This window comes from Leucoraja erinacea, chromosome 5 (genome assembly GCF_028641065.1).
Source record: "Leucoraja erinacea ecotype New England chromosome 5, Leri_hhj_1, whole genome shotgun sequence".
Taxonomy (NCBI): domain Eukaryota; kingdom Metazoa; phylum Chordata; class Chondrichthyes; order Rajiformes; family Rajidae; genus Leucoraja; species Leucoraja erinaceus.
In genome coordinates, this window is record NC_073381.1 from 77,769,177 (window position 1) to 77,786,742 (window position 17,566).

Consider the following 17,566-nt stretch of genomic DNA (forward strand, 5'->3'; position numbering starts at 1 on the left):
ACCCTATCTATTCCCCTCATTATTTTAGACATGTGTGGTGAAATCGTATAAACCTCAATTATATGTTTTGCGTATTGCTCTTTCTTGCAATTTTAAACAGCAAATTGAACATGTAAGTTATTGTTTGACACTTCAGTAGTTGTATTATTATGATGCTTGCTGTAAACGTTTTTTTACTTTGACACCGTGTAAACGTTTCAGATGAAGGCAAGGCTCTGTTGTGACTAGCACAAGAAGACACGTCCACCACCGAGTCATTGTTAAGACCCTCTTTATTCAGCAACCACTGCTTTGTATAATTAAAGGTCACCTGTCCTCAGTCCCCAGGCTCAGGCATGAGTTTCCACTTTAAATTACACAATCTAATGACTTGGCCTCAGTCATGAAGCTCAGGCACGAGTTTCACGAGCTTCTACTTTAGATTACACATATATATTTATATTACATATATTACATTACGTTCCCAGACATCACACTTGCTATGTTCCAATGCAATTTAGTAACACAGTTAATTCTAAATTTAGAATTAATTACTGTTTAAATTATGCCTTTCTAATTTTAAGACAATGAGACAATAGGTGCAGGAGTAGGCCATTTGGCCCTTCAAGCTAGCACCGCCATTCAATCTGATCATGGCTGATCATCCACAATCAGTACCCCGTTCCTGCCTTCTACCCATATCCCCTGACTCCGTATCTTTAAGAGCCCTATCTAGCTCTCTCTTGAAAGTATCCAGAGAACTGGCCTCCACCGCCCTCTGAAGCAGAGAATTCCACAGACTCAGCTCTCTGTGTGAAAAAGTGTTTCCTCGTCTCCGTTCTAAATGGCTTACTCTTTATTCTTAAACTGTGGCCCCTGGTTCTGGACTTCCCCCAACATCGGGAACATGTTTCCTGTCTCTAGTGTGTCCAAACTCCTCATAATCTTATATGTTGCAATAAGAATCTCTCTCTCATCCTTCTAAACTCTAGATTATACAAGGTGTATACGAGGTGGGAACCATATTCTTCTGTTCACTTTCATCTGTGCAATTCCAATAAACTACAAATTAAGCATTATCTTGGATTATTTTGACTTGCACTGAGAAGAAATAGTTGAAATTCCTCCTTTAGATCACCTTCTATCCAACTATGCACTTTCCAGCCAGGCTTGGCTGGTATAGTTGTGTTTGGATATTTGTTAGTAGACAAAAGTGCTGGAGAAACTCAGCGGGTGCAGCAGCAGCATCTATGGAGCTAAGGAAATGGGCAACGTTTCGGGCCGAAACATATTTGTTACTGACCAAAGGGCTCTGAATAAAACAGCACTGCTGTCACTACTTGTCGGAATTTAATAACTTGCTCCAGACCTGGGCATTTCTATGACATTTTGGTATTTTCTCTTTTTACTAGGGCACCTTAGCACAAGCTGTGAAAAAAGGCGAATGGATATTGTTGGATGAGATTAACTTGGCTTCAGCAGAGACACTAGAGTGTTTGAGTGGACTACTGGAAGGAAATAAAAGTTCCCTTGTGCTTTTAGATCGAGGAGATACTGGTATGGGAGTGTTTGGATGTTATCCAACTCAATAAATTATTTCTAGTGAAGTTAGGACTTTCATGCTGTTTATTTTAAAATATGGTCAATATGTTAATCTGGCATGTTTGGGATTTTGGTATCGAAAATGATGGATTACTGGACTTGAATGTTATCTATTATTACTTTAAATTTGCTTATTACACAGTACAAGTGATCCTTGTACAGGGAAGAGTCTATTGCTTTCCTTGAAAATGTTCCATAACATGAATTGAAAAATTACGCTGAAAAACAAAGTGTACATTTTTGACACAAATTCAATTGTCTTCCATAACTCAATTTTTTAATGTCATGATTTGGGACGACATTTGTAAGGATGAATTTCCATTAGCCAAATGGCCGTAAGCAGATTGGCTCGCTGGTGCTTGCCTGTATTATAACTGTCCCATGTGTGACAACGGGAGTATGGGAACATGGGTCCCAGTGTACCGAAGGTAATGCTGAATCAGCATGCGGTGAGACTGATGCTGAACCATTGAAACTTCTAAACAATGGCATGGTGGGTTATCGCTGTGATACTGCAAAATGGCATGTGAAAATTACACACCAAGTGAGCCTGGGAACCTCAGTCCAACTTGTGTGTGCTGTGGGCATTCTAGGAGCTCATTCTAGGATCATAAAGAAGCATCTTCTGAAAAAGTATATTTAAGACTAAACAGAACTGGTGGAGTTTTTTAAGACAAAGCCTTCTAGCACTCAATTCATGCAATAGTTTATTTGGCTGATAGAACCATTTTACTTTGGTTGTTGGATAATTAAGCAGTAATTTATGTTTGGATAAGTTGCTTTAATAATAAACTAGTCTTGTTACCCATATAATTTTGTTTTTATCTCCGTGCTGTTGCAGAGCCCATACACCGTGACCCAGAGTTTCGTTTGTTTGCCTGCATGAATCCAGCAACAGACGTAGGCAAGAGAAACTTACCACCAGGCATACGTAATCGGTAAATAAAACATATTTTAGTATAGTTTGGTTCTGGTGTCTGGTCTGCCTTCACGAAGAATCGTGGACAGATTTGAGCCGACAAAGTGGATGGTATTTGGCAGGAAATTTGCAGTTGAACAGGTTACATTTGATGGGCATGTATTGAGTTCCAAGTATCAAACGTCGTTAAAATATACCTGAAGCATTCCGATGGTCATTTGTATGTTGGAGAAAGACACAAAATTCTGGAGTAACTAAGCGGGTCAGGCAGCATCTCTGGAGGGAAGGAATAGGTGATGTTTCGGGTCGAGACTTTTCTTCAGACACTATTACTTTATGTCAGTTGTACATTACAGTTTACAGAGAACACTCAGTTTACAAAGTTAAAAATGCTGGGCACAGGTTTATTTGTATTTGCTGTCTAGGGATTATTGGGCACTTCTCCTTTCAACCTGGTTCCTTCATGCTTTCAAATCACTTGAAGTTTATATGCATCTGTCAGCAGGAGGCAGCAGAGTTCCATGGAGGGGTGTTTGCATAGAAAATGCATATGTCCTCACCAGGTGCAGTGGCAGGGAAAGCACTCAACTTTTGTTCTGTACTTTTGCAGCCTCGTGTTAAGGACAGAGCAATCTCCAAATCCTACTGCAGTATGAGGGCAATCATCGTCAAAAGGCCTGAATTTTTAATTATAAACTCCCAAGAGTTTGAGTTAAACCTTTCAGAATGTTTAATCTGTGAGACAGAGAGTGAATCTTGAATGGAGTCACCAATTAAATGCCACTGGTTCACTAGTTCTCCCTCACCTGCTTCATTCTTTTCAGTTCCACCTGTCACTGAGATTTTTGATAATATTTAACAGCACAATTTTCTTTCTGCAATCCACTTTTCAAGCGATATCTCTTCCGTTTTTACTCTTGAATGCTGTCGGTTTGAAAAGGAAACATTTTGTTTTCTATTTTCAGGAAAAACTAGAAAGAAAACGGAATAGTTTGGATTAGTTAAATCAACTGTATTCTCTAAGTGCTTAGAATGTAAAGTGGCAGAACTACTGAAACTGACAATGTAGTCTTCAAAAAACCAATCTGTTTATTGTGGAGTTCAGGCTAAATGGTCTTGAATTGCAGGGCCTAGTCTTTCTGAATTGGGAATTTTTGTTTCATTCCTGGATGTTATTACCACCCTTTAATCATTTGCATCCAATGATAAAAAGCAAATTGTTTTCTGCCATTTGTTGATAGTTTTCCTTCCACACATACTGAACTTTACATTTTATGAAATCACTTGGTTCTTCTGCATGAATGCAACTCGGTCAGGTTTTTTGGACATTGGTGCTGCCTGATATTTGAATAACTTTTTTTCCAACAAGAATATGTTTTTTTCCACAATCTAATTGTACATTGGTAACACAACTAGAACATCTTGACTACTTTTCCATACTATTCAATGGTTCATTTGGACATTTTATGTAAACCATCTGCATGCTTAGTTTTTGAGATACAGCGTGAAAATGGGCCCTTTGGCCTGCCGAGTCCGCGCTGAACACTGATCACCTGTAGACTGATTCTAACCTACACACGAGGGACATTTTTACAAATGCCAGTTAACCTACAAACCTGGAAATGTGAGTGGAGCACCCGGAGAAAACTCATGCGGCCTCAGTGAGAACATACAAACTCCGTACAGGCAGCACTCGTGATCAGGATCAAACCCAGGCTGCAACTCTAACGCTGTGTCACTGCCTCTTTACAAATAGAAAACAAACTAAATGTAGTTGCCATTCTTAAAAAAAAAAAATCTAATGACTAACTTGTGTTGACGATGTTTTTTTGTTTGCAGGTTTACAGAACTGTATGTTGATGAACTGGAAACTGAGGGAGATCTCAGAATCCTCGTATCTGATTATCTCCAAGGATTAAATGTCAGCAAAAAAACTATTCAAGGGATCATTGAGTAAGAATAACTTTGATTTCTAGCTTTTTAAAAATATTTGGAAGGAACGTGCAGTAAAAGGTTTCTCTCCACTGCCACCCGACCTAGGAGGACAGGTTCATGGATCTCCGGCTTTCCCTTCCTGGAGTCAACAATCGTCTTCTTGGACTTGCTGACATTGAGAGCAAGATTGTTGTTCTGATACCATTCAATCAGTTTATCAATCTCACTCAAAACGTGTTGTTATCCATTGCTCATCCAACGACAGTGGTATCACCAGCCAATTTAAAGGTGGAGTAGGAACAGTTGAGTCGTGGATATAGAGTATGGGATTAAGCCAGCAGCCTTGAGATGTTCTTCAATTGACAGGAGACAATTGTAGTATTATCTGTGTTGCATCTTCATTTTACTTTTACTAGGTTTTACTTATCAGTCCGTAAGGAGACAGACGTCAAGTTAATGGATGGAACAGGGCACAGACCCCACTATAGCCTTCGGACCCTCTGCCGTGCTCTCAGATTTGCAGCATTGAACTCTTACAACAGTGTTCAACGCTCGCTATACGAGGTAAATGATGATTGCCTTTAGACTTTTCAACTTGGCGATACAGCATAGAAACAGGACCTTCGGTCCACACCGACCATCAATTACCCTATATACTACCACTATCCTACACGCTAGAGACAACTTACAATTTTACCAAAGTCAATTTGCCTACACTTTTTTCAGAAAGAACTGCAGGTGCTGGTTTAAATCGAAGGTAGACACAAAATGCTGGAGTAACTCAGCGGGACAGGCAGCATCTCTAGAGAGAAGGAATGGGTCGCGACCCAAAACGTCACCCATTTCTTCTCTCCGGAGATGCTGCCAGTGTCTGTCAATTTACCTACAAACCTGAACGTCATTTGGGATGTGGGAGGAAACATGAGCACCCGGAGAAAACCGTCGTGGTCACAGGGAGAACATAAAAACTGCACACAGACAGCACCCGTGTCGGGATTGAATCGTGTCTCAGGCGCTGTACGGCAGCATCTCTACAGCTGCACCACTGTGCTGCCAACAATCACCCTGGCTCATGTGGAGATTACAAACCTTGGTTTCAACAAATGTTACTGAATGGTGTTTTAGTTTATTTTTAGCCAAGTGTTCTAACATACGCAATGTAACTTGATAAAGGAATGTTGAAAATACTCAGCATATCAGGCCATATATACAATTATTGTCTCTGGACTGAAGAAGGAAACATGTTTAAGATGCTGAGGAAGTCAGTGGATGAAAGTAAAGGAAAATCTGATAGATTGAAAGGCAAGATAAATTATATGCTAAGTGTGAAAAAGTGTAATAGAACAATGGAGAAATTGAGTTCAGAGGAAAAGTAAATGGGAACAGAAGAACTTGTTTCTGAATCCTGCTATTCAGTATAAATGGCAGTTCTAGGCCAACTTGGAAGACCATTTGTGTAGGAAGGAACTGCAGATTATGGTCTGAAGAAGGGTCTTGACCCGAAACGTTACCCATTACTTCTGTGCAGAGATGCCTGTCCTGCTGAGTTACTCCAGCATTTTGTGTCTATCCAGGAAGATAATTTGTTTTTTCATTTTGCATTGAGCTTTGTTGAAACAGAATATATTTTTTGAAACAGGCAGTTCAAACTGAAAATGGGATAGAGATTTTATGTGATGGTTTTATAATTCATTATTTTTACAATGTTGCATGTGTTTGAAAATGCCTGACAAGTCCTACATTAGCATCCTCTCCTTCCCCAGACACAGAAATATTTTAGCACAATGTTCGAATTTAAAATAAGAATAGATGTAATTCCCTAATTTGGAATTCTGGAATGAGATGAAGTGGGTGAGGGCAGGAGTAAAGATCTTCAAATGATTCTGTTTGCAATTACATATTTAGAAGTTCTTCAGGATCAGGAATTCTTGTTACATATCTAAAATTGTTTTTTTTCTTTTAAAAACAGGGGTTCTGCATGAGCTTCCTGACACAACTGGATCGCACATCTCACCCAGTTGTGGAGAAGTTAATCTGTCGTCATGTTATTGGATCTAACGCCAAAGCTGTTCTCCAGCAGGTATCAGCCTCTATATTGTTGTGGTTTCTAGCTCTAATCAGCAGATTTCTAAAGCAATCTGGGATGAATAGTGGTTCGGGGTTTTTATTTTTGGAATAACTTGAAATGTGCAATTCATAATAGATATGTTTGCTTATAAAAATGGACAAATTATTGCAATCTGGAGCCCAATGAGTTGATTAATATAGTTTTAAATATTTCTAATAAATATTGTTAATAAATGCTGATGATATCATGGGGCTTTATGGCCTCTTGTTCCCCTGAAATCAATATCTGGATACAATTGAGAGGTTATCAGCCACTTGTGATAGTTACATAAACTGGTGAGCAATGACACGGGTTTTGCATAGTCCAGGACTGGTAAATACATACATCCTATTTACTTTGAAATCTGTGTATGAGTTGGTGTTTTATCACAATTTGAAAGCTTAGATGTCACATATCAAGATAATACAAACACCTTTTCCCCTAAAGTGTAAATCTACCATGGAATGTACTTGATCTCTGTTTAAGTAAGAACTACAGATGCTGGAAACATTGAAGGTGGACAAAAATGCTGGAGGAACTCAGCGGGTGAGGCAGCATCTACGGAGAGAAGTAATAGGCGACATTTCGGGTTGAGAACCTTCTTCAGACTAATGCCGGGGGGGGGGTGGGGGGGGGGGAGAAAAAGCTACGCCCCACCCCGACATCAGTCTGAAGAAGGTGTCTGGACCCGAAATGTCGCCTATTTCTTCTCTCCATCGATGCTGCCTCACCCCCTGAGTTCCTCCAGCATTTTTATCTACGTGTACTTGATCTCTGATCAAATTTGATCAAGGCTTCTGGATAATTAGTCCAACAATGTAACTATATCCACATAGTTGCATGGGAGCCTTGATACATCTAGTCACTGGTGATAGTTTGAGCATTTTTGGACAAACTGTATTTTGCAAAACTATGCCTGATTTAAATACTTTTTTTTTGTGGGCTGGTGAGATTATATCCCAAATTGCTGAACGGTCTGAAATTAATTTTAAAGCCTGTTAATATTTCAGCCCATCCCAGAACCAAAAGGAGTTGGCACAGTGCAGATTGAAGGCTACTGGATTACGATAGGAGATCAAGAACCTTCCAATGATAAATTGTACATTCTCACGCCTTCTGTCAAACTCAACTTGAGGGATCTAGTGAGAGTGGTTGCAGCAAGGTAAGAATACTTAATTAGCAGTCTATTAAATGAGATGGGTTTTCTCAAGATTGTATGTGTATGCCTCTGACAGAATAGTGCTGTGAGGCTAGATTGAAACTTGAGGCAATCCTTGTAGTAGTATTTTATTTTCTCTCCACAATCGAAAGTATGGGCACAGTTCATGCCAAAGATCATATACTGGTGTCTGAAGAAGGGTCTTGACCCGCAACGTCACCCATTCCTTCGCTCCAGAGATGCTGCCTGACCCGCTGAGATACTCCAGCATTTTGTGTCTCTCTTTACCTTATGCTGGGATCCTGGTCTGAGGCTTGAACGCGGACGTTTTTTTACATTTCTAATGTGAATTTTTCCAACCAATTGACCAGCCAAGTAAGCATAGCCTAGGTGTGAAAAGGATCTAATTTTCTGTATAAAATTAGCTATTTTTTTAACATTCTTGTTAGCAAAAAAAAAGTAACTTAAAATGTTGCTTAAGAAGTTTCCAATTAATATAATAATATACGTATTTTTTTTGCCTTCCTTTCCCTTACTGCCTCTTTAAATACTAAGACAAATTCAACCATTTCCTTTTTGAAAGTAAACCTGCAGGGATACTGCTCTTTGTCCAACCAACTTTAACCTCCATTAAATCAAATGAAATGATATTTGGGTAATTTGCTTTAAAGCTAAGTTTAAGTAATGTAATACTGTTTTATTTGAAGAATTCATCCGGTGCTTATTCAAGGAGAGACGTCAGTCGGTAAAACCAGTCTGATCAACTGGTTGGCATCTGCGACTGGAAACAACTGTGTGCGGATCAATAATCATGAACATACGGACATTCAGGAATATATTGGCTGCTATGCATCCGATGACATGGGAAAACTAGTATTTAAGGAAGGTTTGTGCATTTCTTTTGCAGATTAAGAATACAATACAGTTTACAATACTTGCATTGCTTAGCTTGATTGATGTTCGATAGATTCTGCACAACATGAAATGAAAATGAAAACCACACGTGATGTCTTGGTATTCTGACATTTAAAGTGCCCAGTTAATTCCACACTTGTATTTTAAATGTTTAGGTGTGCTTATTAATGCCATGCGAAAAGGCCATTGGATAATTCTCGATGAATTGAATTTGGCCCCGACTGAAGTTTTAGAAGCACTTAATCGACTACTTGATGATAACCGCGAGCTCTTTGTTACCGAGACACAGGAAGTGGTAAAAGCACATCCAAGGTTCATGCTTTTTGCAACCCAGAACCCTCCTGGACTGTATGGAGGCAGAAAGGTTTGTTTTTGATGTGATTTTCCAGTTTATAGTTTCAAGACACAGGATGGGGTGCATATTGAAAATCCCTTGGTTGACCTACGTTTAGTTTAGAGATACAGCACGTAAACACGCCCTTCGGCCCACCGAGTCCGCGCCAACCAGCAATCCCCGTACACTAACACTATCCTACAGACACTAGGGACAAATTACAATTTTACCAAGCCAATTAGCCTACAAACCTGTACGTCTTTGCAGTGTATGAGGAAACCGAAGCTCCCGGAGAAAACATTCAGGTCACGGGTGAAAAGATGCAAACTCCGTTCAGACAGCACTCATAGTCGGGATGGAACCCGGGGCTCTGGCGCTGTGAGGCAGTAACTCTACTGCTGTGCCACCGTACCGCCCATAAACATGCATTGTAATTAGCATATTTGTATATATTATATTAGTATTTCTTCCAAAACTTGGTTGGCATTGGTATAATCCACTATAATTGAAGAATTAGCTAAAGTTTGATGTTTTGTTGCCCTTTCACTGTGAAACAAAATAACATGGGGAAATAGAGAGGTATAAGAGGTATAAAAGTCCATCCCGACTTTGATATTCATCAGAGTTCCAAAGTTGGTATTAAGTCAGCTGTATTCTAACAGGAATGAAGCTGGATATTAATTATTATGATATTTGTTTATTTTCTATGATATTTTGATTCTGTGCTTGGCACTGGGCTCGCAGATTAATGTAGGATCTGAAGTTTTATGTTTTGAATGCTATTCGATTACTGACTCAATTACACTTGCAGGTGTTGTCAAGAGCATTTAGAAACCGCTTTGTGGAGTTGCATTTTGATGAGCTACCAAGTGCTGAGCTTGAAGTGATCATTCACAAGAGGTGCAGTTTGCCCCCATCATACTGTGCCAAATTGGTTAAAGTTATGCTGGATCTGCAGGTATTTCAGAAAGCAATATATTTTTAAAACACAGGTATTTTGTAATATCACAGGTTCACTGAGTGGTAATGATTAGTGATCTAACATGTTCTGATCAATTGTTTAAATCTGTTGATGAAACAATTTTATCTATACTTACTTAAAGATAATTCAAAGAATAACTAATGTGGGGTGGTGATGTCCGACTTTAACCAGAAACAAAAGGCTGGGACAAATAATTTTTTCATGGTTTTTTAACAAGTTTGTTTCTTTATAACAGTCTTATCGGAGAGGGTCAAATGTTTTTGCTGGAAAACATGGCTTCATTACTTTGCGAGAGCTATTTAGATGGGCTGAACGCTACAGGTTGTCTGAAGTAACTGCACAAAATTATGACTGGATTAAGCACATAGCTACTGATGGTGAGTTTAAAAAAAACAAAACAGATTTCAGTGCTATCAATCGTCATTGAAAAATTATGTTTGCCATAGTCATAATTTCTTAAGTTCAAAGGTGTAGCAGCAGAATTCTGCCATTCGGCCCATCAGGTCTACTCCGCCATTCAATCATGGCTGATCTATCGTTCCCTCTCTGCCCCATTCTCCTGCCTTCTCCCCATAACCCCTGACACTCATACTGATCAAGAATCTATCAATCTTCACCTTAAAAATATCCATTGACTTGACCTTCATAGCCTTCTGTGGCAATGAATTCCACAGATTCACCACCCTCTGACTCAAGAAATGTCTCCTCATCTCCTTTCTAAAAGTATGTCCTTTTCTTCTGAGGCTATGACATTTTGTCCTAGACTCTACCACAAGTGGAAACACATCCACATCCAAGGTGTTCCAGGTGATTTGAACTTTCCTTTCTCTATTTGCCAGAAACTTAGACCCTTCAATTATTTTCATTATACTGTTGTGATAGAGGTCCAGTGCTTTTTAGGAAAGTGTGGAAGAAATTAATTTAGAGGCAAATAAAAGGAAAAACGAAAAATTACTGACTTCGCAGGTTTGCTTCAAGAGATTTTATTGCATGATATCCTGGAGAGATGGCAGCAAAAAACTGTTCAACAGTTCTCTGACTTCCAAGCAGAATTAGCCAACAGTTATACTGTTAGATACTATTCTACAAAAACATTCTATCACCACATGGGTACCAATGTGGTGATAGATTTGAGTATAGGAGCAGAGAGGTTCTACTGCAGTTGTACAGGGTCTTGGTGAGACCACACCTGGAGTATTGCGTACAGTTTTGGTCTCCAAATCTGAGGAAGGACATTATTGTCATAGAGGGAGTGCAGAGACGGTTCACCAGACTGATTCCTGGGATGTCAGGACTGTCTTATGAAGAAAGACTGGATAGACTTGGTTTATACTCTCTAGAATTTAGAAGATTGAGAGGGGATCTTATAGAAACTTACAAAATTCTTAAGGGGTTGGACAGGCTAGATGCAGGAAGATTGTTCCCGATGTTAGGGAAGTCCAGGACAAGGGGTCACAGCTTAAGGATAAAGGGGAAATCCTTTAAAACTGAGATGAGAAGAACTTTTTTCACGCAGAGAGTGGTGAATCTCTGGAACTCTCTGCCACAGGGTAGTTGAGGCCAGTTCATTGGCTATATTTAAGAGGGAGTTAGATGTGGCCCTTGTGGCTAAAGGGATCAGGGGGTATGGAGAGAAGGCAGGTACGGGATACTGAGTTGGATGATCAGCCATGATCATATTGAATGGCGGTGCAGGCTCGAAGGGCCGAATGGCCTACTCCTGCACCTAATTTCTATGTTTCTATGTAATTATTTCATTAGTCATAACATACTTGTTTGCATGTTAATTTTATTCTACAACAAATGGTTAATACAAGTCTGAAACGCAATAAAAGGGCATCTTGACATTATTCCATCTCATCTTTCAAGCGGCACACGTCACCATCCCCATTTCGAGCCAATCATAAGCCTCCCATTTACTGGAATGTATTTACGCTACTATTGGTAGGGGGCACGGCTGATCCACTGTAACTTCTCAGAAAAGTAAACGAGCTTCGTTATCTCCTCCCACTTCATGTTTACATTTACCATCCACAATTCATCACATACCCAGACTGTACGTAATACGTCTAATCTTACTTTGCCGATTCCCACAAACTTCTTCTGCACCTGGTCAAGCGAGAGCTGCCAATTGTCACATCCAAATGACCCTTTCATTACCTTGTTCAATTCCAATCAAAATTAAATACGAAAGGATATTAATTTTTTTTCCACGGAAAGTCACAGGTTTATACGTTTCCAGCCCCTCTATTAAACTCCAGTGCTTATTATTTGTGTAATTGTTGAAATAAGGTGTGAGAGACCAATATTGTTGCCTTTTTCCATGAGCAGTAGCTCTAATCAACAGCCAAAAATCTGTAGCCTCCTTGTGCTCTGGCATTTAATTTCATTCTTCACATGTTTAAATTATAATGTTTTATTTTTAATTGCCTACCGTATATCGTGTTACTTGCGAGCAAAGCAGCAAGGCAAATTCCTTGTATGAAACATACTTGGTTAATAAAATGTATTCATTCATTCATGTTCCTCTTGATGTTATCCGGTGGCTTCCAGGAATAGAAAACTGCATTTGACGATGTTTCCTAACTCTGTTGCAATCATAGAACTGCAGCATAATAGGTATTCATTTGTTCAATCTTCTGTGCAGCGTTTATGCTCTTGGCTGGGCGTGTGAGAAAGGAGGAAGAAGTTGCTGTCATTCAACATATTCTTGAAAAACATTTCAAAAAGAAGCTTGTTCCGGAAACCATTTTTTCAAAGGAGAATTTTGAGAAAAAATGGAGTGAGTATTGACAAAGGACTTCCTGGAAAATTGTGTGACACGTGCTGAGTTTTGCTGGTTGTGTAGTCGTTATTTATTGTTTAAAACTTAATAATCATGGGAAGTGTGGCACTTGGGTGTTCCTCAACCCTCCCTACATTTTCTCACGGTTTTCTGATGTTGCTATTGTTTTGTGCAGTTGTACTTTCTAAATACCTTGCATATTCTTGATTTGCTCTGACAATAATCACTCCTATATTATGTGTAGTTAATTGTAGTTACGAGTTCATACAATTTGAGCAAAGCAATAACTTTTTAAAATAAAGGACAAAGTGCTGGAGTAACTCAGCAGGTCAGGCAGCATCTCTGGAGCACATGGATCGGTGATGTTTTCTTTGTCCATGTTCTCCAGAGATGCTGCCTGACTTGCTGAATTATTCCAGTGTTCTGTGTCCTTTTATGTAAACCAGCATCTGCAGTTTCGTGTTTCTACGGAAGCTCTCTAATGTCTTTGTAACCTTGTTTCACATTTCCCAATGCACAGGTCACTGGACAAGTCTAAAGTCGGTCATGCCTGACGAGTTTCGACATGTAGTATGGACGTATGGGATGAGAAAACTAGCAATGTTGGTGGGACAGGCTTTGCAGTTTGGAGAAGCTGTGCTCCTTGTTGGAGAAACTGGGTAACCAAACAATTTGATTCTTGGCAAATTCAGGCATTTCTGTAATCCTGGCGATTGTTGCATTAATCAACAAAGTGAATGGCTTGTGTACAAGATTGCCTGGCTAACAGGATGTTTCATTCTGACTGGCAAATTGCATTAAGATGCATGCCACAGGATTAGTGATGGAGCCTCCACTTAATTTATAATTAAAGCACCAAATGTATGGTTGGCAAACTTGCTGATGCAACAAAAGAACAGGCAAATATGTTGTGCTTCCTATTTCCATTTCACAATGGGTTAGTTGGGTCTGTTGAGTAGACAAAAAGCTGGCAGATGATGAATGCCCCCGAGTTGAAACATTGGCTGTCCATTCTTCCCAACGGCTACCTGACCTGCTCAGTTCCACCAGCGCTTTGTATATGCTCAATATCCCAGCTTCTGCAGTTGATGTCCAAATTCTAATGGGAACTTCTCTATTTCTTCTCTTGAAACAATGAGCTTAGAACTATAACTAATTTAGTTATGCAGATGCACTGAATGAGCTGGGATTGTTCACTTTAGAACAAAGGAAGTTGCAGGGATTATTTAGAAAGGCTTAATACAATCTTAAAAGGCAAAACATGTGGATTGATAGTTTCCAATGATGTTTGAACTTCAGGAAGGAATGCAGAAGTGAGTGGTTTGGATCTGGAATGTGCTGTCAAAGTCGTTGGTGGTTGATTCAAAAGGGAACTGGAAAAGAATATGATGTGAAAGAATTCTGAGGGATGTTGGGAGAATGGGTAGTAGAACAAGTTGCTCCTATGAAGAGCAACACAAGACTGGTGGCAACGACCATTCGGTGATGCTATTGCCATTGTATCAAAGCATATGAAATAAAATCCAAGCATTTAATAAGCCTGTTTAATTACAAAGCAGAGTTCATTTTTTTGCTCTGCTGCTTTTTTTTTGGCTTTTTTTGTAAATTCCTTTAACCCAATTTAAACTGTGCTAATTAATGCAACATTTGTCCTAGTTTTGCCTCCCAAGTACAATCATTCACCTTTTTTCCATTTGCTTATCCTTGTGGCTTTAAAAAGCTTGCATTTATTGAGTCCATTTTGTCAAGGCAGTAGTTTGCTGAGGTGATTTACAGGCATGCCGCCATCTGACAGAATCTGATGTTTAGTCACAAAATATTTGTGACTAAAAGTGTTTGGAACTTTTTTTAATTTACTGATTTAGTTTAGTTTAGAGATACAGCGCGAAAACAGGCCGCTCGGCCCACCGGGTCCGCACCGACCAGAGATCCCCGCACATTAACACTATCCCACACCTATTAGAGACAATTTTTACACTTATACCAAGCCAATTCAGCTACAAACCTGTACGTCTTTGGAGTGTGGGAGGAAACCGAAGATCTTGGAGAAAACCCACCGCAGGTCACGGGGAGAACATACAAGACCGTACAGACAGCATCCGTAGTTGGGATCAAACCCGTGTCTCCAGCGCTGCATTTGCTGTAAGGCAGCAACTCTGCCACTGCGCCACCATGCTTTAATTTAGAGATACAGCATGGAAACAAGGCCCATCGACCCAGCGAGTCTGCTCCCAGTGAACCCCACACATTAACACTATCCTACACATGCACACAAAGGATAATTTACAATTTTACCAAGCCAATTAATCCTTCAAAACTGTTTGTCTTTGGAGTGTGGGAGGAAACCAGAGAAAACTCGCTTGGTCACGGGGTGAATGTACAAACTCTGTACAGACAGCACCCATAGTCAGGATCAAACCCGGGTCTCTGGCGCTGTAAGGTAGCAACTCTACCGCTGCACCACCATGCCGTGATGTTATAATGAAATGTAGGTTTTTTTTCCTTCTTGTGTAGGTGTGGTAAGACTACAATCTGTCAAATGTTTGCTGCCCTGTCCAACCAGAAGCTACGTACAGTAAACTGCCATCTGCACCTGGAGACATCAGACTTCCTTGGAGGTCTAAGGCCTGTCAGGCATACTTCCAGTGAAAATGTAAGTCAATTATCTGATCTGGAATTCAAAACCAAGCAAGCAATTGATCTCTTTATCAAATGTCAACAAGTCTGATTGCCAGATTCTACATGGCAAAGTGGTGGTGAGAGCAACCTTTTTGAAGTAATGTTGAAACTATTAAGATTGCTTGGTGGCATGAACATTTCACAATACTTGCCTGAAAAGTTTAAGAAAGAACTGCAGATGCTGGAAAAATCGAAGGTGGACAAAAATGCTTGAGAAACTCAGCGGATGAGGCAGCATCTATGGAGCGAAGGAATAGGCGACCTTTCGGGTCGAGACCCTTCTTCAGACTGTTGTGGGGGGGAGGGGGGTGACGGGAAAAAGAAAGGAAGAGGCGGAGACATTGGGCTGTGGGAGAGCTGGGAAGGGGAGAGGAAGGAGGGAGAAAGCAAGGACTACCTGAAATTGGAGAAGTCAATGTTGCCTGAAAAGACTCATTTGTGCTATTGCACACAATGTTGCATCTTGCTCTTTAGCCTCCGATTTATCAAGAGATGGTTAGATGCAGACCTGTCTTGTAATTCCAGTCTGAAAAAGGCAGCACAAATTATCCTCTACCAGGATAATTCCAGCACATAGATAACTAGAAGTTGAAGACCTTGTACAATTTGGCAGATTTGCAAAAATAAATCCTGATTATATTACACTTTTCAGATGTCATTTACTGAGACATCAATCATATACTCGGTCAGCGGCTGAGAATAAGATTGAGGATGTTCAGCCTGAAGAAAGGTCTCGACCTGAAACGTCATCTGTTCCTTTTCTCCAGAGATGCTGCCTGGTCTACTGAGTTATTCCTGCATTTTGTGTCTACACAGAGTTGATGGTAGTGCCCTCTTACCCAATCCTTATTTCATAAAACTGTATTTCTTTCCTGTCAGGACGGCGACAACCCCAGCAGGCTGTTTGAGTGGCACGATGGTCCTCTTGTACTCGCCCTGAAGGAAGATGACATGTTTCTGATGGACGAGATCTCTTTGGCAGATGACTCTGTTTTGGAAAGGCTGAATAGGTGAAGCACTTATTAAATTTGAGTGTTAATATTTGGATGCTAAGTATAGGATAGAGGATGTTTTCGTGTCACTTTTCCATTTAGTTGCTCACTGACGTTTGTGCATATGTGTCGTGCAGTGTCCTGGAAGCTGAGCAGACCCTTTTGCTTGCAGAGAAGGGAAGTGGGGAAGATGATCAAGTGGAGCTCATAACTGGCGGAAACAAATTTCGGATTCTTGCAACAATGAATCCCGGTGGTGATTTTGGGAAGAAAGAGGTGAGAGTACTGTTTGAGAACGGCAATTTTGATGTCCTCTGAGCTTAAATATTGCAACCATATCGACACTGTTGGTAATGACCCTGGGGGAAAAAAGGAAAAAATTGATTTTTGTAGCTTCAGGTGTCTCAAACTGCTTTGTAGCCCGATAAAAGTACTTTTCAAGTACAGCTGGTGTTATAATGGAGAAAATATGCACACAGTAAACTCCCACTATTGGTGACAATGACCGGGTAATCTATTTATTGTGTTTAAAAGAACTTTAAAATAGTGATTTTACTGTATGCACCTGTGAGTGCATTTGTGACCTCGGAACATGCGGTGGGTGCGCCAATGTTTCCGTGTGTAAAGCAAGTTTGTGTGCTGAACGAGGTGGACAGTGTAGGGAAACGTGCAAGCACAATCATCATCATCCAATAATTATAGAACAAGCCACGTGGCCTAGTTCCATGATAAAATAAGCCACCTTGGCTTATCTGTGCCCGTGTTAATTCCCAAACACCACCTCAATCAATCTGTTTTCATCACAGCCTTTTGGCGTGCAAGTTTCAGTTATGTTTTCCTTTCATCTACAACAATTTTATATGTTTCAATAAGATAGCCTCTCATCCTTCTAAACTCCAGAGTGTACACGCCCAGCCGCTCCATTCTCTCAGCATATGACAGTCCCGCCATCCCGAGAATTAACCTTGTAAACCTACGCTGCACTCCCTCAATAGCAATAATGTCCTTCCTCAAATTAGAGGACCAAAACTGCACACAATACTCCAGGTGTGATCTCACTAGGGCCCTGTACAACTGCAGAAGGCCTCTTTGCTCCTATACTCAACTCCTCTTGTTATGAAGGCCAACATGCCATTCGCTTTCTTCACTGCCTGCTGTACCTGCATGCTTACTTTCAT

At 40.2% G+C, this 17,566-nt stretch overlaps 1 protein-coding gene across 1 annotated transcript in view; it reads left to right on the forward strand.

The window, feature by feature from the left end:
- Window positions 1–17,566, forward strand: part of LOC129697442 (midasin-like) — a 182,418-nt gene that overhangs the window by 61,091 nt on the left and 103,761 nt on the right. The window contains 15 exon segments of the mRNA XM_055636025.1: window positions 1,392–1,536; window positions 2,423–2,519; window positions 4,340–4,453; window positions 4,852–4,999; window positions 6,405–6,515; window positions 7,553–7,704; window positions 8,409–8,587; window positions 8,772–8,980; window positions 9,762–9,908; window positions 10,168–10,309; window positions 12,580–12,714; window positions 13,238–13,376; window positions 15,232–15,370; window positions 16,276–16,406; window positions 16,526–16,664. Of these exon segments, the coding sequence (XP_055492000.1) occupies window positions 1,392–1,536; window positions 2,423–2,519; window positions 4,340–4,453; window positions 4,852–4,999; window positions 6,405–6,515; window positions 7,553–7,704; window positions 8,409–8,587; window positions 8,772–8,980; window positions 9,762–9,908; window positions 10,168–10,309; window positions 12,580–12,714; window positions 13,238–13,376; window positions 15,232–15,370; window positions 16,276–16,406; window positions 16,526–16,664 (2,127 nt within the window).